This window comes from Leiobunum rupestre, chromosome 1 (assembly GCF_980474605.1).
Source record: "Leiobunum rupestre chromosome 1, qqLeiRupe1.1.hap1, whole genome shotgun sequence".
NCBI classification, from domain to species: domain Eukaryota; kingdom Metazoa; phylum Arthropoda; class Arachnida; order Opiliones; family Sclerosomatidae; genus Leiobunum; species Leiobunum rupestre.
The window spans coordinates 43647865-43675536 of record NC_143384.1 but is presented as its reverse complement, the minus strand read 5'-3'; the positions used below and the strand labels follow the sequence as shown (position 1 = coordinate 43675536).

The 27672-nt window shown below is 37.4% G+C and overlaps 1 protein-coding gene across 2 annotated transcripts; it reads left to right on the top strand.

Moving 5' to 3' along the window:
• Nucleotides 1-11833: 11833 nt before the first annotated feature.
• Nucleotides 11834-25477, top strand: LOC149963022 (organic cation transporter protein-like). Of its 2 annotated transcripts, none has more exons than XM_090180334.1 (10): nt 11834-12201; nt 13067-13170; nt 13241-13395; nt 14814-14988; nt 19008-19155; nt 19221-19306; nt 19371-19582; nt 23270-23451; nt 23519-23649; nt 25336-25477. In XM_090180334.1, the coding sequence occupies exons 1-10, from the start codon at nt 11881-11883 to the stop codon at nt 25409-25411; spliced, it is 1590 nt and encodes a 529-aa protein (XP_090036460.1). In that variant the 5' UTR covers nt 11834-11880; the 3' UTR covers nt 25412-25477. The 2 variants fall into 2 exon arrangements, with proteins under 2 accessions (XP_090036460.1, XP_090036459.1); XM_090180333.1 differs by having other exon boundaries at nt 14778-14988.
• Nucleotides 25478-27672: the final 2195 nt, after the last annotated feature.

Here is a 27672-nt window from a genome sequence, read left to right as displayed (position 1 = left end):
TCTTTTGTCTCAAAAGTTAGAAACCGGGGAAAAATACGTTATAAAATGTTGCAATAATCATTACGGATCAAAATCGTTTATTGACATTGAGACGTATCTTCAAATCAGTCTAAAAAGGCTCGGATTTCAAACAGACTTTAACGAGCATCAACTTAATCTGTCAGTCTTTTTTAAATAAATATTATTTGCGATAAAAGAAAAACGAAAGAGATAAATTTAAAGCAGTATTTTGTCAACGCTGAGGGTGTCAATTACTTCTAGATTACAGGGGCACTCAATTTCTTTACTTTTCCTCTATCGGAAAAAATAGACGCAAAAGCGACTGCGCTTGTGCGAAGGTATCACAAGAGTGGCCATGTTTAATAAACAGCGCACTCAAATTCTGTTTTTTAAACATGGCCTCTCCTTTTGATAACTTCGTAAATGCGCGTTGTGAGAGTACCGCAACTTAAGTTAATTAGGAAATAAAGGTTTCTATAAAACTGATTTAGCAAGGTTATTTTACTATAGTCCTTGTCGCTTCGGCTCAAAGCGGTGGAAGGAACAAGGTCTAGTTTTCAAAGACCAAATGGCGGTGATGCCGATAGACGACATTGAAGTGCCTCATTGCTTGTCTCTCACTATAAATCCATTTAATGCTCCTTCCGAAAACTCATAATTTTTTTGACAAACATTTCTGAAATTTATTTTTGGCCTAACATTATTTTGTACTTGCATAACATTATTAAGTTCATTCATAACATTAAAATATTTTGATCACACTACTTGGTTTTTGAATAATATTAATTTGTTTTTGCACAACATTTTGTTTTTGTATAACATTATTTTGTTTTTGCATAATATTATTTTTTTACGTAATATTACTTCGTTTTTCCATAGCATTATTTTGTTTTATTTTTGTTTAATTTGGTTTGTTTATTTAAAATACTTTTTTTAAAGTCTTAAGGTGTTTTTTTCTTTATCTAAGCCTTGGCGGCACATAGTTAAATCTAGTCAATGTAATAGAATTGTTTCAACAAACTTGAACTATTTCGATATTTTAGTGGAAAACAATTACCAAAGTGTGTGATATATTACGATATCAAATTGTTTGTACAGGTCAATTTCAAGCTTGAACTAATTTTTTGCGACTCAGTGAAAGAATTGTTTGTACAGGTTCATTTCAATAGAAACTATTTGCATAGTCAGAATTACCCAGACGTCCAGTTTTATACTTATTCATTAAATAAAAAATAGTTTTGTAATTAAACCGGAATATGTGAAAACATTTGCGCAAATCCCATAGGAACTGCACATCGCACAATACAGGGGTGTCACAGATTGCAATTTAATTGTTCATAATAAGCCGTAATAAGCTTTAAGTATTTCAATATAAAAATGTTGTACTTCGAGATGAAGGCTACGTATTTAAATTTGTACAGCCCCTACTTAACACAAACGTTTCCGCACAGGTGACTTACTCCTTAGAATTTGCGTATATGAGTCAAAGCTTCGCGGTGCAAACGAAAGCACGACGAAAGTTAAAACTTATACACAAGTTTGAAAAATAACCGCAGCTATCGATCAACCAATGCTCTAACACCTGTTGAGATGCTGATGACACTGGCTACCCAAGGATTCTATATTTTTAGAAGGATAGGAAGTTACTAGGTTCCGCTGTATAGACGGCCTGGCTGGGATAGCGTGGAGTTTTACAAAAGAATGACGTCACTTTAACCGCTTTTATTCACCCCCAAGGCCAAATCGCTCAATGGCGAAATGGGCTTTGGCGCCTTCACGGTAGCGATATTTGACGTTGGCTGGGTCATTTTTGGAAGGAGCTACTGCACAGTCGCGTGTTTTCTTCCCGGCGCGAAAGCGCCATCACTTCCTATCCTTCTAAAAACATTATAAAATCCTTGGGCTAGCGAGGCTATTGAGGCCCCTGGTGGTCTTGCTTACAGAAAGGGAAAGGGAAGTATTGTTTTTGCTATGATTAAGGTAATTAAAATATTCATATCACCATCTAGCGACTTAATAAGAAATAATTTGATTTGATTTGACGACAAATATTAAATCTTAGGATTCATCATTCAGGACTTTTAAGGTATCCTACTGCAAAAAATATTGAATTTCTTCTTTTTATCTAAAAATTGCTTTGAAATATTTGGATATTTCTAAATTAATTGAAAATTATAGAAGTGTTTGAGTGGAGAATGCGTCCCGGAACTCGAAGAATGGAAGAAGCAATTGGAAAAATTATAAAAATTACGTAAGTGCACCGTAATCTTATATTAAAAAGCTTTTTTCAAAAATTAACTGTCTCCCTGATAATGTGTAAGACATTTGACCGTTTAAACTAATAAAAATATTTATTTTATTTTTACACAAGATAGATAACAAAGTTACCAGTGGAGTGTACCACTGCTACTGCTAGGACTTAAATAATTAGGATTTACCAAGTTCAAGTGGAGTGTACCACTGCTACTGCTAGGACTAACAAAAAAGGGAGCGTCCATTAATAACGTGAGGTGATTTTGGTGATTTTTTTACCCCCTCCCCCCTTGGTGAGATGTCGTGAGATTTGGCTTTGCCCCTCCCTTCCCCCCTAATATCACGTGAGATTTTTCAAAATGCGTATTTTTAGTATAAATACGTTAATCGGTGTTTGATTGCATTGGATTTATTTAAAAAAAACATAACTTGCCTAATTATTTATATTTAAGACTAGTTAAGACTAGTATTTTAGACAGAACGTAGCCTAGAATCACAGTGAGAAAATCGAAGAGTAAAATACTTAAATTTTAAGTATTAAGGAACTACTAAAATTCGTAAATGAATATTCATTCTAATTCAGTCCACGGGGACTCATGTGTTGTCTCAAGAGTGACTACTGGAACCAACATGTCCATGTGATTTACAGTAAAATCATCTGCTCCTTGAACCTCGCTCTGATTTAGCCACTTTAAACCGTTGTCGCTTGCACACAGAAGCTCAGTAACTCGGCGTGTGACAATCCGTGAAGGTCACACTTTGCGCGCTGGTGCAGGTGGTGCTCTGTGGACCGCACGCCAGTGCTCTGCAGATCTTGTGATGGATGAAAAGTAGATACCGCATGTACTGCAGCATCTCTTTTTCAGATTACCACCTACACTTGGGAAATAAAGGTCAAAGGGCATGCTGATGAAGGTGTGTAATTTTACACTGTTTCTTGCGGAAAAAAATTACGTGATATTTGCAGAAACCCCCCTCTCCTCCACGTGAGATAAGGTGAGATTCAGCTCGATCCCCTCCCTCCCCTAAACGCCTCACGGAATTTATGGACGCTCCCAAAGCTTAGACATAAAAAATTACCATAAAAGTATGGGAGCCGGCTCCTGGAACCAGTTTAAAACACTTGGAGCCGGAGCCACGGCTCCAGATTCAGCTCTGGCCTTCACCGGAGCTGGAGCCGGAGCTAACTGGAGCCGATAGGGTTTAAGTTGGAGCCGGAGCCGCATTGGAGCTAACATACACCGTCGGCATTTTTGTCAACAAAAAGGAGGCGATGATTGCGGACATAATATGGTACGTTTCATTTCCGACTCGCAAAAAAATCTTTGATTTCTCATGAGTTTTTTCTTTAGATTTTAAAGAATAACTTCTTAAGATTTCCAAAGAGTATTTCCTTTAGAGATAACTTGATCAAAAGCCTTTTACTTTATTTTAATTTGCTTATACTTAGTTTTTCCATTTACATTCATTTTTCTTATACATTTTCTACCTTTTCTACTTCATTGTCAGAGATTCTAACACAAAATCGGTTTCCCCCATTTGGGGCTTATCAACACTCTGAAGGAATTCCGTCTTTACGTGGAAGAAGCGGCCGATATCAGTTGAATAATATACATCCAGGGTGCCCTATATGTGAGCAGTCCATTGCAATTTCTAGTGAGGTTATTCACCTATTATTGCATGGCGGTCGCTATACAGCCGACAACAATTATGCTAGAGCTTCCGTTTGAAAATCCAACCTTAAAAATTATATTAAATGTCAAAATTTCTTTCAGAGAATAGGGTGAACCGTCTACTGTTGGAATCTCTGGCTGAAATTTTGACTTTTGATATAGTTCTTAACGTTAGATTTTCAATCGGAAACCCGAGCATAAACGTTGTCTGCTGTATAGCGACCGCCATGCAATAATAGGTGAATAACTTCACTATAAATCTCAATGGATTACTGACATTTAGGGATGTATATTAGTTTAATGATATCGGCAGCTTCTTCCGAGTAGAGGCGGAGTTCCTACACAGTGTTGATTAGCCTCAATTTGTGGTAACGGTCTGCGGTTCGAATATCTGACTGAAATTTTAACTCTTAATATATTTCTTAACGTTAGAGCTTCAAATAGAGGCTCGAGCCTAAAAGCTGTCTGCGGTAAAGCGACCGTCATGCTATAGTATAGAAGGTGAATAACATTGCTGTAAAATTCAATGCACCGCTCGCATAAAGGGCACCCAGGGTGTGTAATGGTTAGCAACAGTGGGAATTTGGGAATGGTGGAATAAGTACCTTCACGACTGAATTTCTGATGGAGTAATCCAGTTCTTTGGGTCAAATATATATATTTGGCTCTTTTAATTGGGCCACTTTCTCAATCAACCCTTTTAATTGGGTATTATAAACTACCAAGATATTTGAGTTAAATTAAAAATTTAACCTTAAAATTTGGGCTATTTTGAATATAACCCATTTTTTGGGTTAATATTTTATTACCCAAAATTTTGGGTAATTTTAGATTGACCCACATTTGGGTAATACTTTTTGCCCAATTTAGGTATTTTAAGGTTTGCCCAACTTCTTGGATAGGTGCAAAAGTGACCATAGTTTTGGGTAAAATTTGACCCAACCTTTTTAAGAGTGAAGGAAATATATGTTGGGGTTTTTTGAGGGAAAACTACAGAAAATATTCGTAGGAAAATATACTGTTACGATTTCTAAAGAAAAACATCAAAGAATATTTCCAAAGAAATATACCTTACGAATTTCCAAGGGATAACTTCGGAAAATATTCGTAAAGAAATATACCTTACGAATTTCCAAGGAAAACGTCGGAAAATATTCGTAAGCAAATATACCTTACGAATTTCCAAAGGATAACTTCGAAAAATATTCGTAAGAAAATATACCCTACGAATTTCCAAGGGATAACTTCGGAAAATTTTCGTAAGAAAATATACCTTACGAAATTGCTAGGAAAACGTCGGAAAATATTCGTAAGGAAATATACCTTAAGAATTTCCAAGGAAATACTGTAGGGAAAAAATCTTAGGAGATTATCCTTTATAATAGTTAAAGAGTTTCTTAAGGCATCAATGGTAAAATGTCCGTTAAGGATTTACTCCCAACAACACCTTACAATTCCCAAGAATTTTCCGAACAATCCCTTAGAATGTTTTTGTAAGGGAGGGGGGGATGATGAGGGGTTGAGGTTAAGGAAGCTTGAAGCGTAGAACCCCCCCAAGAGCAGGAGTCAAGGGTCCCATGCATCACAACTAGGGGGATGTTGAGGGGTAGAGGGATAGAGGGGTTGTAGAGGCTAACGAAGCTTGAAGCATGGGGACCCACGAAGAGCAGGAGCCATGCATCACAAGTAGGGGGTATGTTAATTGACGGACTGAGAAAGCAAATAAGCTGGAAGCCTACACTCTTAAAAAGGTTGGGTTGTTTTCAACCCAAAATGGGTTAAAATTCAGTCCAAACCTGGGTCTGTATTTACCCAGCCCAAAATTTGGGTTGTTTAGACTCAACCCATTAAAGGTTAAAAATTCAACTTGATTTTGGGTGGAAATCTACCCCACCTTGGGTTGAATTTTAATCGCGTGATTAGCCGTGCAGCTAGGTAGGTAGGTAAATTTTAGACCTGAAAATTTTCGTGTGCCTATATAACACCAAATTAATGTCCCTCTTAGATATGAATCATTTAAAGGATCCATGGAGAAATTACAGGAATCAAATTTCAACGGAGGCCGCACATGGATTACTATTCCTCAAGATAATTACTGTCTTGAGCTTTCGACCCGCAGGTCTTTGTTAAACTAAACTGATTTAAACCAATTTTCTTATATATATCGTTTCGTAAAAAACCTACAAAGTTATCAATTGTTAAAAATAAAAATACATTTATTTAACGATTGATAACTTTTTAGGTTTTTTTACGATGCGATATATATAAGAAAATTGGTTTAATTCAGTTAGTTAGACAAAGACCCGCGGGTCGAAAACTGAAGACAGTTTTTGCCTTGATAAATAAAAATCCATGTGTGTCCTCCATTTAACTTTTACTCCTACAATTTATCCATGAAAAAACCTTCATATCTAAGAGGGACGTTTAATTTTTCGTATACGGGGTGTCACCATTTGATTCGCCCAGGGGCCTTATTCTATCTCTTTCGTTGTCGTTAAAAATGGCTCGTTACTCGTTAAATTTTACGAAAATCGTTAAGTTTATCGAAATCTGATTTTTAGCAATTCTATCTCTTAACGGTAACGAAAATTCGTTAGGCTTATTCGTTAGAGATAACGAGAGCTATTTTGGCTCGTAAACGGTTACGACTGTGCTCCCATTGGACGAAAGTATTTGGTGGTTTCTTTAAATATATCATTTTTGTGTGAAAATATAGAATATAATGGCGGTACGTGGTATCTTTAGGTTGGAGTTTTTAAGGCAATTATTTGAAAATGAAAATAACAATGAAATTGGAAATAGAGATTTAAGGAGACAAAGAGTTATAAGAGATGCTAATAATGCATGGGACTTAAGTGAATATAAGTTCAAAAAGCTGTTCAGACTTCCAAGAATTTTGGTTTTAGAACTTTGCCAAACTTTGGAAAATCGTCTTTCTGGCTCTCTGAGTACTGCTGTTCCAGTTGATAGCAAAGTATACGAAAACATGTTTAATATTTTAAAGAAATAATGAATTTATTATTATTACCTAACTAGATATTGATTGCATTACGCTTTTACGCGGTGGGTTGCTATCAGGTTCCTATTGGGCAGGATCTTAATCTCAGATACAGTCAGTCCACAGTAAGTAGGTGCATAAACAGTGTCAGCAGGGCAATTTGTGAACATCCTCAACTTATGAGTCATCTAATAAGGTTCCCAGTCACGGAGGATGAGCAAAAATCTGTCAAAAAAGGGTAAAATGTTTTAACTTTTAATCGTTCCTTCATAATAATTTATCCCTGCTAAATTTTTAGATTTATGGAAGCTTTTGGATTTCCAGGTGTAATAGGTTGTGTTGATGGGACACACGTTGCTATTATTGCTCCACCTGTTACTGATGAAATTTTCAGGGAAGTGAGATATGTGAACCGTAAAGGGTTTAATTCGATTAATGTACAAATTGTACGTATGAGTTAAATAAGTTAATATATTGTTTGGTAATCTAGTGATCGTATGGGGACCACGACCCCGACCCGGTAAGTCGGAGATCCCCGGGTTTTTTGGGTCGGGGTTTTTTTTTAAAGTCGGGTTTTCCAAATCCAAGAAAAAATTAATAAACGGCCGAGCGATCGCTTAGCCTACAACCAAAACGGAGAAGGAGGGGGCAAGCCAGCAGCCTAATCTCTCGTTAGAACTTAGAAGGTACAAAGGTCGCGTCAGACTCGTCTCTCGTTCGCCGTGATTTCGTTTTTGGTCTTACCAGAAGTTTATAATATTGTTCCATAAGATCGTCACTTTGGAAAATATTTTACTGAGAGCTAGTAACCAAGTGACGTCATCAAGAAAATATCCCCTAGCGAGTAGCTGTCAAAGGCTACGTGTGGCGCGTTAGCAAGCGGACGCAAAACGGCGACGAAGCCCGTAATGAAGTCTGTTTTGTCAGTAAATTTTTTACATGTGAAGAATAGAAAGTGCCACACTTATGAAACAATATTATACACTGATGAATTTATTTTTACTTCTAAATAGTCGGCCGCTGAAGTGATGCGACTACTATCGTCATTTTTGTAATTAGAAATCGCTTAAAAGTGAAAATTCCAAAAAACCCCGACCCAACCCGGTTTTTCGGGGTTTTTTCTGTCCCCGACCCCGACCCCAACCCCGAGTCAAATGTCACTCCGTACGATCACTAATCATATCTTATCTTTTCTCTAGGTTTGTGATAGTAAACTACGAATATTAGCAATCAATGCCAGGTTTCCTGGTTCCACACACGATTCACATATTTTTAAAATGGATCCCGTGAAACTTTTTTTGGAAAATGAATATATAACCAAAGGAACAAGTGCGTGGCTTTTAGGTAACATGGTAAACTTGATAATTACCTGCTTGTGCTAGAATAAAACAATTTTTCAAAACTTAAGGTGACAGCGGCTACCCGATTTCACCATTTATGATGGTTCCTTTCACTAACCCTGCTGCTGATTCACCAGAAATGAGATTTAATACTCTTCACAGCAAAACCAGATGTGTAGTGGAAAGAGTGAATGGTGTCCTGAAACAGAGATGTAGAGCATTGCATGGACACAGGGTCTTACATTATCATCCTACGTCGGCTGGTTTTATAATTAATGCATGTGCTACGCTTCATAATTTATGCATTATGAATAATGTAGAACTTGATTCTTCTTCGGATGAGTCAGATAGTTCATCCTCTGATGAAGATGAAGTTGAAGATGGAGGTTTTTTTCCTGTACTCGAAGATGATAATTGGGGTGCTCCTGGAAGACATACTAGGCTTCGTCTATTAAGGGTGTTTGAAAATCGTAGAAGGATTTGAACATTATTTGATTAACACTGATTAACGCTGTAGGAACTTTTTATTTCTTAGGAACGTTTGTAGTAAACATGTTTACATATTTGTACTTAAAATCATATTGGAATTATATTTTAAAAAATCATTTTTATTTAAAAAAAAAATTAATAAAAAGGGGTTGAACTACTTTCAAAAAAGAAGCAACAAGATGAGTAGTGCCAGTTGCAGCAATGGATTGCTGTTTGGACGCTACTGCTTTATCACTTTCAATCAATTCATGATGAAAATACCTTTTTTCATTTATCAACATCTTTTATAGGACCAGTTCCATCGTTATTCAAGCTCATAGAGAGTTCTTCCCACATTTTATCCGATTTCATTTTAGTAAAAGAGTCACTAAATTTACCATTTAAAAATTCTGGATGATTCTCCATATATTATAAGAATATTTCTTGTTGTAAACTTGTTACACGACCACCTCGTGACTTCGCCATAATGTAATTAAAATATTTGAGAACTTAAAAATAATGGGCTATGAAACAAATGAACACAAGTGGTGATAAATTTCAAATAATGTGAAAAAAGGCTCCTTTGTAACAACACATTTCATTGGCTTATCAATCGGAACTACGTCATCACTCGTTACCAAAACGAATTCGGAAATAAAGAGAAAAATTAAACGAGAGCTTAACGAAACGCGAGATAGAATACGTTTTTAACGAAAATTCGTTAAGCGCTCGTTAAAAGAAACTCGTTATATTTTACGAGTCTTTATTTTACGAAAAAGATAGAATAAGCCCCCAGGAATTTTTCTCAAAATCTGAACTTTCTAGAAATTTGAAATATTCAGTATGTACGCTCTCGGGGGAGATCGTTATTTTTTGTAAATTTCAGAAATATTATGAAATTTTTCACGACTTTAGAAGTGTTAGGTTTTGAACGCTACGTGGTTGTACCAGCGTGTTTGTTTTTCATGACCAATTATTTCAGTGACGAAATGTCCGATTTCCACCAGACCAATTCCATTAAAGGTTTTCGAGTATGCTCTACAACTTGCTTATTGAAACTTTTCGTCTACCACGTAGCGTTCAAAAACTAACATTTCTAAAACCGTGAAAAATTTCACGATTTTTCTGAAATTTAAAAATAATATCGATCTCCCCCGAGAGAGTACATGTACTGAAAATAGCTATATGTCCGTTTCGTTGTATTATTTTTATGCATTTTTTTTGTATTTTCAAAACATTTTATTTTTAATTATTAAAGTAACAAAATATGTACTTTTCAACAAATATGAGAATCGGTAGAATAAGCTAACCATTGTTGAAAATTTTGAAACCAAATGAGATTTAAAAAAATTCTATATGGATTTCAACCCAAATTTTAACCTAATTTTGGTTTAATAAAACAACCCATAAAAATTAACAAATTAAAAAAAATAACTAATGTTGGGTTGTTATTAACCCAAATTTGGGTTGCAGTGAGACAACCCAATTTTTTTAACTCTTCATTTTTAAGAGTGTACGGCCCTGCCATGGATTAAAACGGCACTACCTTAAGTCGTTTCAGTTCTTTAAGAACAAAAAAAGGAAAAATCCTACCTCATGATTTCCGCCAATCATAAATATTCGTTTGTCCGAGAAAGTCAGGTAACGCAATCTGCGTTTGCTGAAATATCAACCAATCCGGTGTTTCCTCCCTAGATAGCAGTACATTTTTAAAACGGCAGTTTCAATTATTTTACTGTCTATAGTTTCCGCCGTTGAAACTGTTTTTACATAAAGTTTAAAATATTTTACAAAAGAAATGTTAAAAAAACATGGATAAATCGAACACGATCTGTGAAAACATCTGATGCCACAAATAGTACGGTTACTACAACAATGACTCAAATTTGCAATATACCCTGAGCATTTCCAATAGTAATCTAATTACGCTGCCGGATGAATCGGCAAAAAGCTCCAAGACTGTATGTCACAAATATTAGACACGTTAATACAGCACTAGAAAATATGTTAACTATACACAATAACACTACATAACCTGTCTAATATCCCCAGAAAATTAGACAATTGAGAACTTCGAACCTACACAGAAAAATTTAAAGCCTATCGTACTTTGTTCGAGTAGATAGTTTTTTTTTCAAAGACTCTAATTGAACCATTTAAAAGTTGGCACAAATTGCAAATCTGCCCAAAAATTTTAAGTGTGTCCACAACTGAGAAAACTGTTCCTTTGATCATTGAAAAATAAACCTCAGCAAGTTTTTATGGAAAAGAAAACCGAAGACCAAACTTACAAACTTACAAACTCAACCCAGAAGGAGTGGTTCCGAGATTTAACCCAGTGTCACAAGTTCCTTTCCCTGCGAGGCGAGAGTGTTAACCACTTCGCCACCCATTCGTGCGTTTGAAACTTTGAGTGCGAACTTCCGTAAGTAATGAGCTTGCTGCTATATTTGTAAAGGCTGTTATTTAAAAATAGCGCGTCTTCAGCAATATCTTTAGGCTCGCGGCACTTTCATGTCAAAACCTAGTAAACGATAATTTTTCAAATGTAGTAAACTAACTTTATTGATTTTGATTTCCATTACTTGATGGTATATCTCATCGACCAATGTTTAAAGGGTTTTGGAACGTTTTACAGTAGATGTACAATTCGCATTTATAAATGAATTAAATACTAACTCAAAATTTTCCAATTCATCGTTTACTAGGTTTTCTCTTGAGACCGCCACATTTTTAATAACTCTTTTGAATGCATCGGTTTGTGTGCATTATTCTAATTAATAAATTAATTATTTTATTAAATTGCTAATTATAATTTTAATTTATTTATTAAATAATCTAAAATCCAAAACACTTCTTAATTTTAACGTTACTTTAGATCGCACACAAAAAATTAATAATTTCAAATAATGGTAGCATCTAACCGCGACTTCGAGTTATAAAAATAGTAGTTCCTTTATAGAGCAAACCCTCTACCGATGTCTTTGTCCATGTCAAATTACAGAGCCTCGTAAGAAGTCTACCCTTACATTAACAATTTATCGTCAGATAATGCGTACGTATCACTGTCATCGCGTACGCGCCTCACTTAGTTGTAAATTACAAACATTACTAGAGGTCGACTGAGGCTACAGTGAGAGAGAGAGCCATGGATTTAACGGACGTCACGGGCAGATTCGGAAAGTTCCAGAAGCGAATCTTCGTCGCTTTGCTCATCAGAGCAGTTTGTTGGAGTGTGCTCATGACCAACTACCAGTACGTCAACATGAAAGTGAATTTCGGCTGCGATATCGGAGGAATGTATTACGACTCAAGTGCGAATGGAACCAATTCGTTGGATGCAAAGTGCGACAGGCCAGCTTACCCCGGGGAACGGACGGTGACTGGGAAACTCTTGGGCTTGAATGATACTGTCACCTGCGACAGTTTCGTGTACGAGAACACTACCAGGACCACCATTACGCAAGAGGTACGTATTCAGCTAGGGAATCAAATTTTAATGACTATTACATAGTGTGAGAATTAATTTTGGTAGCTAGCAAGCAAACGTTTGCAGCCATTGATGCCATTACCTATCAGTCACTATATCCTCCATTTTGCATCAGCAAGCAGTTTTTGTGGGTGTTGATTTTGAAATGTTTCAACAGCCTTCTAATAGAGTGCGTTCTCCGTTTGAGCATTGAGAGGCGAATGTTTCGCTAAATTTAAAATTTAAAATATATTGTGTAACGTAGCTCATTAAAATTTTGCATTAATCTATTCAATACATTGAAATAACGATATCTCATATTTTATTTGTAATTTATTAATACTTTTTACAAATACTGTCTTAAAGTCGGTCAAATTAGATATTATACAAAAGCGATTTAAAAATATTAATTAGATGTTTCTATAAATTAAAATGAATAACAATTAAAGTATAAATATTTGGTTTCGCGTAACAATATAGAGCTTGATTTTACCTTTTTTGGAATAAAACTGCGAGACAGTGTTTAAAGGAAACAAGAAAGCCAAGTTATTTTATTGAATTAATAATTAAAGAAGGAGAACAATCATGCTGTAACTTGAGTCATGGAAATATACAGCGTATTGACAAACAGCTATGCTGCCATTCGATCATGCGTTGTTTTACGTCAAAGAAAATCTATTGGCTTCCACAGGAATTCTATAAAGCGTAAAAATTTCATGTACATTTATATACACTTGTCGTCAAAACGTGGGGAGTTTATCTTCCTACAGTTTTGTTATTTTGGGGCTCATCACTAGAAAGTTGAGCGTTAATTTGCATCTCTGTCTGAAATTTGGACTTTGTCTGTTATTCGCCTGGGTGATAGTGGGATTTGGTGTGCTCCCGTGAATGGATGATCTCCTTCGGCTACATGGTCTTCTCTTTGGGCAACTTTGCCTCGTACATTCCGGCGGGACAATTAGCCGACAAGTAAACCTCTCAGTATTATCCAGCCTTCCTATTAATCTAGCTCAGCTCGATTATTTTTCTTAATGTATAGATTTGGCCGTAAGCCGCTCATCCTGGCGGGTCAAGCGGCGATAACCTTGGTATCCTTCATCCTCGCCTTCTCGACCAACATGCCCATGTTCCTGGTCCTCAGGTTCCTCATCGGAATCGCGTTCGGACTTATTCAAAACGCAATCATGGTTTCGTGTATGTCACATATCTTCAAATTACTGTTTTATTGGATCAAAAATCATCACACAATCTAAAAACATTTTTTAAACAGCAGACAAACGATATGACCTTAGAGTAGAGTAGCCCAATTTACTCTAACCCGACCTTGACTTAACTTAACCTAACATATCCTTATTCTTAGCGTTTCCTAACTTGAACTTAACCAAACCTAAGCTTGTTCTTACCCAGAAAAAAAGGTGTTTAGGTTTTTAACATCTAAAAAGGTGTGAAAGCTAAACATGGGTAAGAGTTGGTGTTGTTTCCTTAAACACATCTGTTTAAATAAAACGAGTTTCTCAAACAATCTTCCAAGATCTTTCCGGTAGTGTTCCAAACCGGAACAGCTGGTAAGAGGTCATGTATAGAAATTAAACTTCGTGGTTTTTAAACATATTGCTAAATACTGATGTTTAATACGTGTATATTGCCTTACGAGTATAATGTACTATATTTCGCGTTGTCTATATGTCATTTAATTTCGTTTTCCATTAAAAAAATATAATATTCGTTAATCACCGTTATATTAATAGTGTTAACTAAAATATGGACCGGGTTCTATATCATCTCATAATTTTAAGATATTGGTAATTAAGACTAATTTAATAACACTAATGTATATAAATCAATAATTGAACATGAACTACTAAAAATTAATAAAATAACACTACTTTTGATGTGATTTAAGGCCGTACTAACACAAATATAATTTAAATTAATATCGTTAAAATATAATCAGGCAGTTAAAGAAATGAAATCGACAGTATAGGTAGTAGGTTTCATTAATTCGTAGGCAATTAATATTAATGTTATTTTAGATCGTAATTTAACAACTCAAATATACGGCTACTCAAAGAGTGGCGTATACGGCAAATTAAAACATGTTTAAAATCACAACACCCGAACCTTTGAACATGTTTAGAAACTAATCTTAAAAATCTTTAGACGTGTTTTCATTGTTTAATATCTAAACGTATTCTATCTAAACACGTTTAAACGATAAATATGAGTAGCAAATAAGACGTTTAATTTCTAAACGCATGATGTTGCAAAGCTGAACACCACTATCGCCTAAACATGATCGTTTTTATACACGATAAATATTCTGTTGCATTTTGGTGTTTAAGAAAGTGTTGAGTATCTAAACACCTTTTTTTCTTTGTAGCATTTTATAACTTTAACTCTCGACATCATAAATTATTAATATTAGTCTACCCTAACCTTGACCTAACTGAATTTTTAAAAACCAAAATACTTCAAAACCTGGCTTAGCAATCACGAGAGATCCAATAAAGATGGGCACCATTGCTACTTTTAATCGCGTCTTTTTCAACTGACACAAGACCAACTCTGATTCAAAGTTTGTTTCGCTTTGATGAGAGCGTTATTTCTCGTAGTTGTGGAGTCCGTTGGTCCGGAGTACCGAGATTACATCGTGTACAGCTTCACCGCCATGTGGGGCATTGGCATCATGGCGTGCGCCTTGATTGGCTGGCTGGTCGACGAATGGAAAACGATCATGCTGATCTCATCCTTGCCTTTCCAACTACCCTTTATGTTACTTCTGTACTGGTGAGACACTCTTCTTTAAATTGAGATTTACCGCTTTCCTGTTTAGCGGAAATTATTTTGGATTACACTGATATTTCTCCGATTTTTCATCCATATATTTTAAACAATAAACGATATTTAATTCGAAATGAAACCAGAATCGATATTTCAATCGGAATTAAATCGAAACTGATATGTTCGCATATTTAATATTGAAATTTCAAACATTTAACGCAAATCTTAGCCCAGCATAACCAACAGTGTACCATTGTATTTATTCGAAACAATTGCGTAAAATGCCAAAAAAAAACGAAATATAGATTTCCATTACTAATTAGATTTCTAACATCCTAAGCTAACGTGGAAACTTCGAAAACTTTTACCCGTCGTATGCCATGCTATTATCGAAAGAGCAGACATAAATAATTTTAAAAGACTAAACATTTTTTCTAAATTTCATAAAAAAATATAGTAGAGCAGAAAATATAGCAGACGAAAACAAAAGACGCGACATTGAAGGCACAGTAATCGATAATTAAAAATACGGATAATCCCATTGGAGGACTAAAATTCAAATAACAGGAAACCATTAAGCCAGGCGTATCCAATTTTCTAATTCTAAAGATTGCTATTTTGAAGGCAGATCTCCGTATTTTTGTAGGTATGTTTTCAGTATATTTTCGAGAGAAACATTTTACAGGTCGAAATCACCATTTCAAAGTTGGCATCAACTAAAGTTCGACAATTTAGGAATCTCGTGTGATATTCGATATCAGCTTACCTCGCGATGAAATAATTGCCCTAAAAACTTTAAAACATCAGAAAAAATTATTTCCAGGGCAGTACCAGAATCGTAGTCCAGCAAAACCTTATTTTATCGCGTACCTGTCCTTTATTATAACACTAGCCGAGAAGCCCGCCTTACAGGCGGGCCCTCCGCTAGTTGTGTGTTTCGAGGCACTTCACCCCAGTACACCCCACAACTCCTTTTTCCCATGCAAGAATTTCCGTGGCACCCGTTTCCCCAAAGTAGAACCACCCCAGTAAGGCCCTACCTCCCCTTTTTCCCTATGTGATAATTACCGGGGTACTCCCCGTTTTTCCCATGTGATAATTATCGTTCCTCCCCTTTTTCAGATGCAAGAATTTCCATGGCACCCTTTTCCCCAAAGTAGAACCACCCCAGTAAGGCCCTACCTCCCCTTTTTCCCTATGTGATAATTACCGGGGTACTCCCCGTTTTTCCCATTTGATAATTATCGTTCCTCCCCTTTTTCAGATGCAAGAATTTCCATGGCACCCTTTTCCCCAAAGTAGAACCACCCCAGTAAGGCCCTACCTCCCCTTTTTCCCTATGTGATAATTACCGGGGTACTCCCCGTTTTTCCCATGTGATAATTATCGTTCCTCCCCCTTTTATCATGCAAGAATTTCCGTGGCACCCTTTCCCCCAAAGTAGAACCACCCCAGTAAGGCCCTACCTCCCCTTTTTCCCTATGTGATAATTACCGGGGTACTCCCCGTTTTTCCCATGTGATAATTATCGTTCCTCCCCTTTTTCCCATGCAAGAATTTCCGTGGCACCCTTTTCCCCAAAGTAGAACCACCCCAGTAAGGCCCTACCTCCCCTTTTTCCCTATGTGATAATTACCGGGGTACTCCCCGTTTTTCCCATGTGATAATTATCGTTCCTCCTCTTTTTCCCATGCAAGAATTTCCGTGGCACCCTTTTCCCCAAAGTAGAACCACCCCAGTAAGGCCCTACCTCCCCTTTTTCCCTATGTGATAATTACCGGGGTACTCCCCGTTTTTCCCATGTGATAATTATCGTTCCTCCCCTTTTTCCCATGCAAGAATTTCCGTGGCACCCTTTTCCCCAAAGTAGAACCACCCCAGTAAGGCCCTACCTCCCCTTTTTCCCTATGTGATAATTACCGGGGTACTCCCCGTTTTTCCCATGTGATAATTATCGTTCCTCCCCTTTTTCCCATGCAAGAATTTCCGTGGCACCCTTTTCCCCAAAGTAGAACCACCCCAGTAAGGCCCTACCTCCCCTTTTTCCCCATGTGATCATTACCGGGGTACTCCCCGTTTTCCCCATGTGATAATTATCGTTCCTCCCACTTTTCCCATGCAAGAATTTCCGTGGCACCCTTTTCCCCAAAGTAGAACCACCCCAGTAAGGCCCTACCTCCCCTTTTTCCCTATGTGATAATTACCGGGGTACTCCCCGTTTTTCCCATGTGATAATTATCGTTCCTCCCCTTTTTCAGATGCAAGTATTTCCGTGGCACCCTTTTCCCCAAAGTAGAACCACCCCAGTAAGGCCCTACCTCCCCTTTTTCCCTATGTGATAATTACCGGGGTACTCCCCGTTTTTCCCATGTGATAATTATCGTTCCTCCCCTTTTTCCCATGCAAGAATTTCCGTGGCACCCTTTTCCCCAAAGTAGAACCACCCCAGTAAGGCCCTACCTCCCCTTTTTCCCTATGTGATAATTACCGGGGTACTCCCCGTTTTTCAAATGTGATAATTATCGTTCCTCCCCTTTTTCCCATGCAAGAATTTCCGTGGCACCCTTTTCCCCAAAGTAGAACCACCCCAGTAAGGCCCTACCTCCCCTTTTTCCCTATGTGATAATTACCGGGGTACTCCCCGTTTTTCCCATGTGATAATTATCGTTCCTCCCCTTTTTCCCATGCAAGAATTTCCGTGGCACCCTTTTCCCCAAAGTAGAACCACCCCAGTAAGGCCCTACCTCCCCCTTTTCCCCATGTGATCATTACCGGGGTACCCCCAGTAAGGCCCTTCCTCCCTCTTTTCCCCATGTGATAATTACCGGGGTACTCCCCGTTTTTCCCGGTCAAAACCGGAAGTCAAAAAACCCTTCCAGCAAAAATCGCTGACCGTTGAGCTCAGCGCTGAGCTTTTTTAGAGTTGTTGAACGCAGCCACGGGACTTTCAAATCGGAACGACCCCGAAACCCCCGCTCCCTCCTCCCCGTTTCCGAAACTACCCCATACGAATCCCCCCCCCCTCCGAAATTCGCGGCGGAAACAGAGATAAAATTTCGGGTGTATTGCGTGTTGGGACAAACACGGCCCAACTCTCAGGGGCGACAGATTTTGAGAAAATAGATAGTCGAACCTCCTCAGTAACGAAGCCAAAGGCAGTTTCGGTTTCCCTCTGTTCTGCGGGTCGACATAAGGTTATGTATTTGTACCCCGCCGTTCCGCTGGGCACTACGGCGGCACACAAGACAAAGAGTCGTCCCTATCCAGTGGTTTGATGGGGTCACTTGAGCTCTTGAGGGGCTCCACACCCGGCGTTCGGTGTCGCGGGGCTCTTGGGGGCGGTCCACACCCAGTTTGCTGGGTAACTGGAGTCCTCGAGGAGGTGTCTCGTGATCGGGGCGCTGGGTCACTGGAACCTCGGGGGTGTTCCATACTTGGCATTCAATATCCTACTGGGGAGGATTTGTGTGGTGGCAGAGGAAGTCACTCTAGTCCTCAGCTGTGCGAGGGTGGGAATTAGGGCAGCCCATGGTGTCGCCTTTTGTTGGGCCATGATGAGGGCGTTTGTTTGCCATATGTGAGCCTGTCTTTATGGCTGTCTCACTGGACGAACGTTTGTTTCGCAAAGTGCATTTTTGTCGGGCATGACTCTTTGTCTTCTGTGCCGCCGTAGTGCCCAGCGGAACGGCGGGGTACAAATACATCACCTTATGTTCCGCGGGTCGCTTTTTCCTCACCGCCCCGCCTTTGGCTTCATGACAGACTAAGCACACATTCCTGAAAGCTGGGACGTACGACCGACGACGACCAATGTACCAAGCGCTCCTTATAATATAGATTGTGTTTGTTCAATAAAAATCCAAGAAACCAAACATCGATCTTTATAACTAATTAGATTTTTGACATCTAACGCCGAACAACTAAAGGTCAACAATTTAGTATCCTCCTTTGATATTTTATATTAACTTACCTCTAAGAAAATATTCCTCTAAAAACTTTTAAACATAAGAAAAATTGATTTCCAGGGCAATACCAGAATCGACAAGGTGGCTGCTTGCAACCAAACAGTACGACAGAGCCGAGAAACAACTCCTGGAACAAACCAAAATGAACGGGAAAGAAATTAAGAACATCGATGAAGTGATGAACAAACTCAAACAGAAAATTGAAATGGTACGACGTACGATGTCCATATATAATTATGTTCGAGGTTTCAGATGTTGCGTTTTCAATTATAGGACACGAAATCCGACCAGGCTTCATTCGTCGACTTGTTACGAAACAGGCATATGCGCAAAGTAGCGGCCATACTTTACATCACCTTGTACGATTTTAGAGCGTTTAAAAATATTTTCTTTTAACACAGACAACTACTCTTACATTTACAGCATAGCGACCGTGTTCATCAACCACGGCTTCAATTTGAGCGTAACCCTGATGGGTGGTTCATTGTACCTTAATCTATTCCTGACCGGTTTGGTGAACCTTCCTGCCGTGGTCTTGTACAATCTGGTGGTCAAGTACTTCACTAGACGGAAAGGGCTATTGGTCAGTTTTGTCGTTTCCGGCATCATTTTCTTAGCAGTCATGCTAGTCGGGGGTCAGTGGAAACAATTTCCTTTTCAATTCACAGATTAAACTTAATTACCTGGTCAACTCAGTTCAGTGTGAACGCGCTACTCTTGAATTAAAATATAACAGGTTTGCCAGTTTGTTTGTGGCCATTATGGAACAATGATTTTTTATGTTTATTCTGAATATTGATCTGCATTGAGAAGTATGCCCTGAATCGCGAGAATTATTGAAGCGATAGCTTTACTGTTTATTCTCACCATGAGTCGACGGTGAGAACATAGACTAATACAATTCTCACCCTCGACTCCTGCCTTCTACAATTCCCCCCCCCCCCCCGCTTAAGAACGCTGACTGATCCGGATTGCCTAGCTTTACACTATGGCGGAACCGTAAGCCCAGTGTTTCCACTCTGCGGTCGAGATTTTCGCCTATTTTAGGGGCAATTTTACCAGTTTTCGCCGGTCTCCCATAGATTTACCTTAATTTCCTTTAGTGTCACTGCATATGTTTCTTCTCTTTATTTCCAATCTTACATTTAGGCAACTATTTGTTTTTTTAAATAAAAACATTTTGAATAAAGTTTATCTCTGCCAAAAAATTGAATGGGTTTCCATTAGGGGCACAGTAAGGGGACTACAGAGACTATGTTTTTCTGACTGAAAATATCAAAAAATATTTTCGTCGCAAATTTCGCCGTTTTCAATGGTTTTCGCCGCTTTTTCGCCGGTTTTAAAATTTCTGGTGCTCACCAAGACAGTTTTCGCCGAAAATGACCTTTTACGCCGCAAAGTGGAAACACTGCGTAAGCCCGAGATTTCAGTTCGGTAGAAAATGAGGGCTGATAACATTTTCTTGTGAGAAGCGTTGCTCGAAAATTACTTGTATATGGCACGCCAAACCGGACAAAATCTGAAACCAGCATTGGATTCGCGATGTCGGGAAGCTGTTCCTTTGATATGTTTTAACTTAAATCGGTTTATTGTTAAGTGCTTCATAATTAATTTAAAACATTGACCGTATTTTTGCGGGCGTTCGTAGAATCTTCTCATCTCCGCGTATCGGCTACTGGGGGAGAGACAGCGGGGGATGTACCGTTTTCGTAGAGGGGAGATACCGAGAGAGAGCCGAGAGTAGTGGCTCACTCCTGTAATCCCAGGCGTCCGGGAGGCAGAGTTTGTGGAAGGCCGTGTGAGGACGACTACCAATCCCCCAACGGGTGGTCGGGATACTTCCGCCACGGGTGTCCCCACCCCTGTCCCCACGTATCCCCCCGTTGGCGTGGCCGTTACACATATCTCACCCTGATTAATCAGTTATTGTGTGTGTGCTGGTGTCTAAGGCCTCGGGTCGACACCGATGTTTGTGTATCTCAAAAAAAAAAAAGATACCGAGAGAGAGAGGGAGAGTCGGGAGGCCAAGAGAGGGGGTTAGAAGCAGGGAGCCAGGGACGACCAATCGGAGCAGGTATTTAATGTTTACGGTTTCTAAGAACGTTTTAGTGCAAAAATTACGTATGTGTGTTCTTCGCTTAAGTCGAATGGAAACGCGGGGTACTTAAATGCCACGTTACTCCTGCGCTATTCTACAAGCTGCTCTAATATGATTGCAAATTACTTGCACCTAAATAAATATTTCCTTTAATAGAATTATTACATCTCCTTCTGAAAAAGGGACTTTTATTATACAAAAACCAGTTCTGCGAACTGAAAAAACTGTGTTTATTATTGTTAATATTACGGCTAAGAAGGGACAGATATTAAATATTCTTATAATTTGTCTTTACGAAACAAAATGAAAAATACTTGTTTTCAAAATACATCAGGGAAGGACTAAACGTGACGCGGTTATGTTGAAATTAAAGAGGGATACATTATTTTCGACACAAAACGTCTTGCATAGTTAGTCACTCTCAGTCGAAGTCTGCCAAAAAGAAAGGGCCGAAATAATTTCATCATAGACTAAGAAAGGTTTCACAAGGACATTTCGCGTGTGACCCCCCTTAGCTTTTTCGTGTATAACCGGCAGCGCGAGACCCCCCGACTTTGTTAATGGTGCGAACGGCCGCGCGCCTAGCGGATTTTTAAGAAAGTGGTGATCACGTGCATATTATTTTCAATTGAATTTCAACAGAATTTCATCTGCATTGCTCTTCTTCATAGTTTCATTTTGAAAATGGTAATATTTTCTAGAATTATTTAATAATTTTAGGAAATTTATTCCTGAACAATAAACTGAAGAGGTAAATTAAATTTTTCTCACATTTTGGAATTTTATTGTATGACCTGTATTCTTTTTAGTTCTTTTTTAAACGTTGAAAATGCCGAAAAACAAGGGGTGCGAGTGACAGTCGTTACGAGAAGAAGGAACACATGAAAAACGTGTTTTTCATTCCTTTTCCGAAGAAAAAAAGACAACGTGAAAAATGTTTACGTTGGATGGCCTGGTTAAAATCACATCTGATTTCTAAAACACGTGCTAATAAGAATAATATTTGAGTCCTTCGATGCTGTCACGTCTTTGGTAAACTTTCACTAGTCTTTGGTTCGCACCATCATTTTGATATACGTGGCGCCCTCCCGTGCTGAGACTTTATATGGTTCTAAATTCGCGCGCGATATGTCCTCGTGAAACCTTTCTTAGTCTATGATTTCATTTAAGATGAGTCTAAAAAGTAAATTTATTTCGATTTAAAGCCCTTGCTTTTTGGGCGACTTCGACTGATACTGCGTACTACACAAGAAGTTTTGTGTCGAAAATAATGTATCCCTCTTTAATTTGAACATAACCGCGTCAAGTTTAGTCCCTTCCTGATGTATTTTGCTACAAATATTTTTCATTTTGTTTCGTAAAGGCAAATTCTAAGAATATTTAATATCTGTCCTTGCCGTAATAATAACAAGAATAAACACAGTTTTTTCAGTTCGCAGAACTGGTTTTTGTGTAATTTTTATTTTGACGTCGGTCATACACCGCCATTCAACACACTATGCATTGACCATGCAAGGGGTTTTGCGCCCCCCCTCCCTCTTAGAATTAAAAACCATTGTTGGGTTGCGGGTGGGGGGTTTGAACCTTTAAGCCTCTTAGATACGCCCTTGTGCTTCAACTAAATTAGAAGCTCACGTAAAGGGCTGATAAATGAGTGGAAAGTGACAAACGCTACCTTCGCTTCTTTAATGGAAGCGGAAACAGAAAAGCCATGTACGAGATTTCAATGAGCTTTGTGTTTTCATAATGAGTGCTAAGAGTATAATAAGATTTGAAATTAAATCGTTTAAAACATTGTAAATTGGCCGTCCCTTTGAATTTGGCCCTCCAGGCCACCACCAGTTTTGCCTGTACGTCGCAACGGCCCTGTTTCTCAGTTTTTTGATGGTCCATCTCACAGGACGTAACGTTATCGCTGCTCATAAGTTCTCTTGAGAAAAGTTACAACAACTCCGAGCATTCTCACTTGGTTCGAGGGCTCCCCGTTAGCTGCTAATTTAAAAAGAATGATGTATCATTTGACACTTTTTAGTGAGTTTTCACGTGGATGAAAACTATCCTGAAGAACTACAGTTCTCAAGAGAAGAACTACAAGAATTTTTACGCACTCCGGAGAGGCTTAAGCGATTAAGTTAAAAATGGAAACATTCCCAGTTCACACTGAAAAAGAGATCTGTTTTTCGATCGTTAAAATATAAATATGTAACAAAGAGCTCGTTTACAGATATTTTCTGGTTAAAATTAACTCTGGTTATGATCGGAAAGATGAGCAACTCGTTGGCCTACGTTTTACTGTACGTGTTCAGTAACGAATTGTTCCCAACGAACGTGAGGGCAGTTGGGGTCAGCGGGGCTATGACCGCTGGCCGAATTGGCTCAATTCTCAGTCCCTTCGCCGACGTCTTGGTAAATTATTCAATTACCATTATTTTAAAATTGGCAAACTGCATATGTACAATTGGCCTCATTGCAGGGAAGGTTCTACGGTGCATCGATTCCGGTTATCTTGTACGGCGTTCTTTCTCTGCTGACGGGAGCGGTTTTTCTGCTGTTACCCGAAACTCAAAACAAGCATTTGCCCGATACGGTCGTTGACTTCGAAAAGTAAGCTTAAAAGACGTTTCAATGAAACGGGTTCCACAATCTGCTAGGAAGTATTAATACACGGAGCCTTGACGTACAAACCATCCTATGTATGGTCCTTGCCGCTTAGGCCTAAAGCGGTGCCAGAAATAACAAGATGTTACGGACATTTAAGAACACACAATCCCCCTGATGTTATAACTATATTTTAAATATCCAATTTAAATTTGAACCAATTTTCAATCATCACATAAACTTAATACACCAGAGAGGAATTTTATCGAAAAGAAATTTTGCATGTTATTTCAAATGGTGCGAAATTAAAATTTCACAATAGTGCGTAGGTGGGTTATGAGGTCCCGCAAGGTAGTCCGAAATCTCACTTAAAATATAAATTTCTTTATGAAACCTAAAACGTATTTCGGAAATGATCAGTTTTAAATAAAAATATAATTTTTAACCAAGTCGGTCTTAATTTTAAGAAGTATGTAGATTTAAAGTCGAAAATCACGAAAAACCACTTAAATGGAATGATCCACTTCTTGTGCTCAGATTTAAAAAAAAATGATATTGGGATACCAAGGCTGGTAAATGTAGCGTTGAATTAGGATATCTCTGAAATTTATAACCCTGACTAGTAAAGAGTTATGTACGACATCGGTGGCATCAGCTACACTGTACGTGCAAACGGTGCAACCAATACACACAAATCCCTTGGATGGTGTGTAAAAACTGGTTTTCACTAGAGTGAAAACGCCCAACGAAGAGCGTCGAAGCAAAAATATCCGTTAGGTTTAACACCTTTTCTGCAGACTTGTTTCCCTTTTAAAAAGAAAAGGTTTCACCTTCGCTAACTTTACCTCGTTTACATTATTATTTAAAAAGTAGCCAGTGTGGCCAGGTTCAAATAATAATAATAATCAGTTAGGCTGATACCCAAGGCACCACCTTAGGCCCAAGTCATCTAACGACTCCTAATGCCAATAAACAGTGTTTTCGGTCTCGGAATAAGGTCAGCAAAACTTACCGAAACTAGTCAGACCTTAGTCACAATGGCTACTTTAGCGTAGGTTTTTTTTTCTATTTAATATCCTTTTCAATTCAATTTTCAATTTAATAATTCAATTATCGATATAATTATTCAATGATTTAATTATTTTAATTATGTTTTATTAATTTCAATCATGATTTCACAAATAAATACGTTCAATGACAACTATAAAATTTCAATCAGGATTTAGTTATTGAATTCTTAATAATAATAATTTCAATAAAGATATAATATTTAATCGTGATTAAATTATGATTAGATCCAATTTAGGATGGTTTAATGTGATTTGATCTTTGGGAGTGTCCTAATAATCATCATCGCCGTATTTGCCTTACGTCGTTAGTGAATAAATACCTTTACGCCTAAGGCTTAGTTTGCCCCAGATTTGCACTAGGCGCGAGTCTCAGCTTGGCACGTACCAAATGCCGTCTCTAAAGTAGACGTCTGTCCTATTTGATTTAATTCGACTTGAGAAGGGATCGTAAGTTATAGCCAGGCTACTCTGGTAGCCCAGCAAACGAAAACATTTGGTCCAGTGATACAAATTTGACTTCAAAGTTGATTAAGCTAAAAGAGATAATGTTTAATTGAAGCGTCCATTGCATAAAGATGATTTGAAAATTAACCCTCAAATAATTTGTTTTGTACACTTTAAGACTGGCGACTAATGCAGATGACTCAGCGGAAGTGAAACTGGCAGAAATTCCACCAAGAGAAGCACCGATGAATTAACTTCCGGTGTATGTAATATAAAGACCATTCTTTATTCCTAAAAGTTCTTAATAACACTAATGTACAATAAAGAATTTAAAAAAAACATTTTAGTTTTATTTTTATTTTTAATTTTAGTATTATACCTTTAATCTGTCGCATTTTGTCGTGATTTAAATCCGATAGATGGCAGTAATTTGTGAGAGGAATAGAAATTTCCAAGCGTTAAAAAAACTCAGCCAGAATGGTCTCTAAGGACCAAATCCCCTCACTCAACAGCACCATAAACCTTAAAATTAAGCATATGCTTATGCGTCTAAATATATTTCTGTGGCCGATTCCGAGAGCGGCGCAGTTCTCGCCACTGTAGCAATTGACACACTTGCAAAACTCTGACCACTCAAGGTTTTTTATATTCTAAGAATCTTGATAAATTTTTCTAGATATTTGCTCTAATTTTTTTTTATAAACAGTGAGCAAAACAAATTTTATGTAAAAGTGCCCCTAACGATATTTCAATACTCGCCCAAACTTTTATACATTATTTGGTTCTTGCATAACATTATTTTGTTCTTGCATAACATTATTTTGTTTTGACATAACATTATTTGGTTTTGGCATAACATTATTTTGTTCTTGCATAACATTTTGTTCTTGCATAACATTATTTTATTCTTGCATAACATTATTTTGTTTTGGCATAACATTATTTTGTTTTGTCATAACATTATTTTGTTTTGTCATAACATTATTTTGTTTTGTCATAACATTATTTGGGTTTGGCATAACATTATTTCGTTTTTGCATTATATTTTTAACTATAAGGATACATATTTCTGGTCTGATAGATCAGAAAAAGCAATATGTATCATGATTTCAAATTAATTTCCATCTTTGTACTTTAATTTTCAAAGACTTGGGTTAAGACGCATCTTCTAGTGGATGGAAACTTTTTTCTTTGAGTGAAGTAAATTTTCTTGGGAAGCAAACAGTTAATAGGCAGGAATAAATGTTTCTGGCCAAAAAATGATTTATGTTACTAGTTACACCATAATTTTATTTTAATTTTATTTCTTAATTTCTAGTTCCAAAGATGTTGATAAGACAAAAATTCTTAGTGAGGTGTATTTTCTTTGGCCCCAACACAAGTAATAGGATAAAATTAAATATTTCTGATCTGAAATATCATCATGAAAACTATTTATACCAAAATTTTCAATTAATTTAAATTATTTACCCCAAATTCCAAAGATGTTGTTAAGTGCAATAATGAATATGCTTTAAAAAACGGATTTCTTAAAGTGGATTTTCTCAGACGCCTTAACAATTATTAGAATAAAAATAGATATTCATGGTCTGAACTATAATTATCCTATTGAGAAATCTAAATGCACAATATAATTTTGATTTCGTTTAAATAGACGCTAAAATAAATTCCAACGGCTTCCCAGCCTCTGAGGGGTTTTTGAATTTGGGGGTAGGAAAAAAGGGGAAAGGTTTCGTGACAGCATGGCTGCCAGTCTCCCCGCTTCGCGACTTTAATAGTCACTGAAGTCATTTCAACCGTTTTTCACGTCTATTACGAATGATCTCAATTAATAATTTGTATTTTAATTTAAAGAATTCAAGTTATAGGTAAATTTACAGTTAAACAACCATTTTGTCTAGCTTTTATTCCCGAAATATAACGGTCAGTTTACTTAGATGGCGCCACGTGCTCTACGAAGAATCACGATTTAGATATTTTTTATTCGGCGACAGTTAAAAATTGGTCTCTGCGCATGCTCCAATACCAACCAATCCGCTGTTCCCTCCCTGGCTAGTGTCCAGTTTTTAAGTGGCAATGACGGTTTAAAATTCCACCCCCATTTATTTTACCGTCTATTCATAACTTAAAATGTTGGGTAAATTTACCAAAAGGGAAGTTTTCTTCGAGTGTATGTACATGTATCTTCTTAATCATAAAATCAATTAGTCGGATAAGAAAAATATATTTGATCTGAAATATTTATCTTTTATTAATAAAGCGAAATGCTCCATGATTTTTAAATTATTTTACTTTATTACTTCAAGTACCTAATCTTTGAATGGAGGAAAAATATTTTCTTAACGTGGAGTGTATTGTGTTAAGCCTCAAAACAATTACAGAATTAATATTTCTGATCTAAAAAAATAATTGTTCAGTTTCTTTGAAATGTACTTACTATGATTTAGATTTAATTTAATTTTTTACCGCAAATTTTAATGATGTTGTAAACATGTTTAAAACCTTTACCTAAATA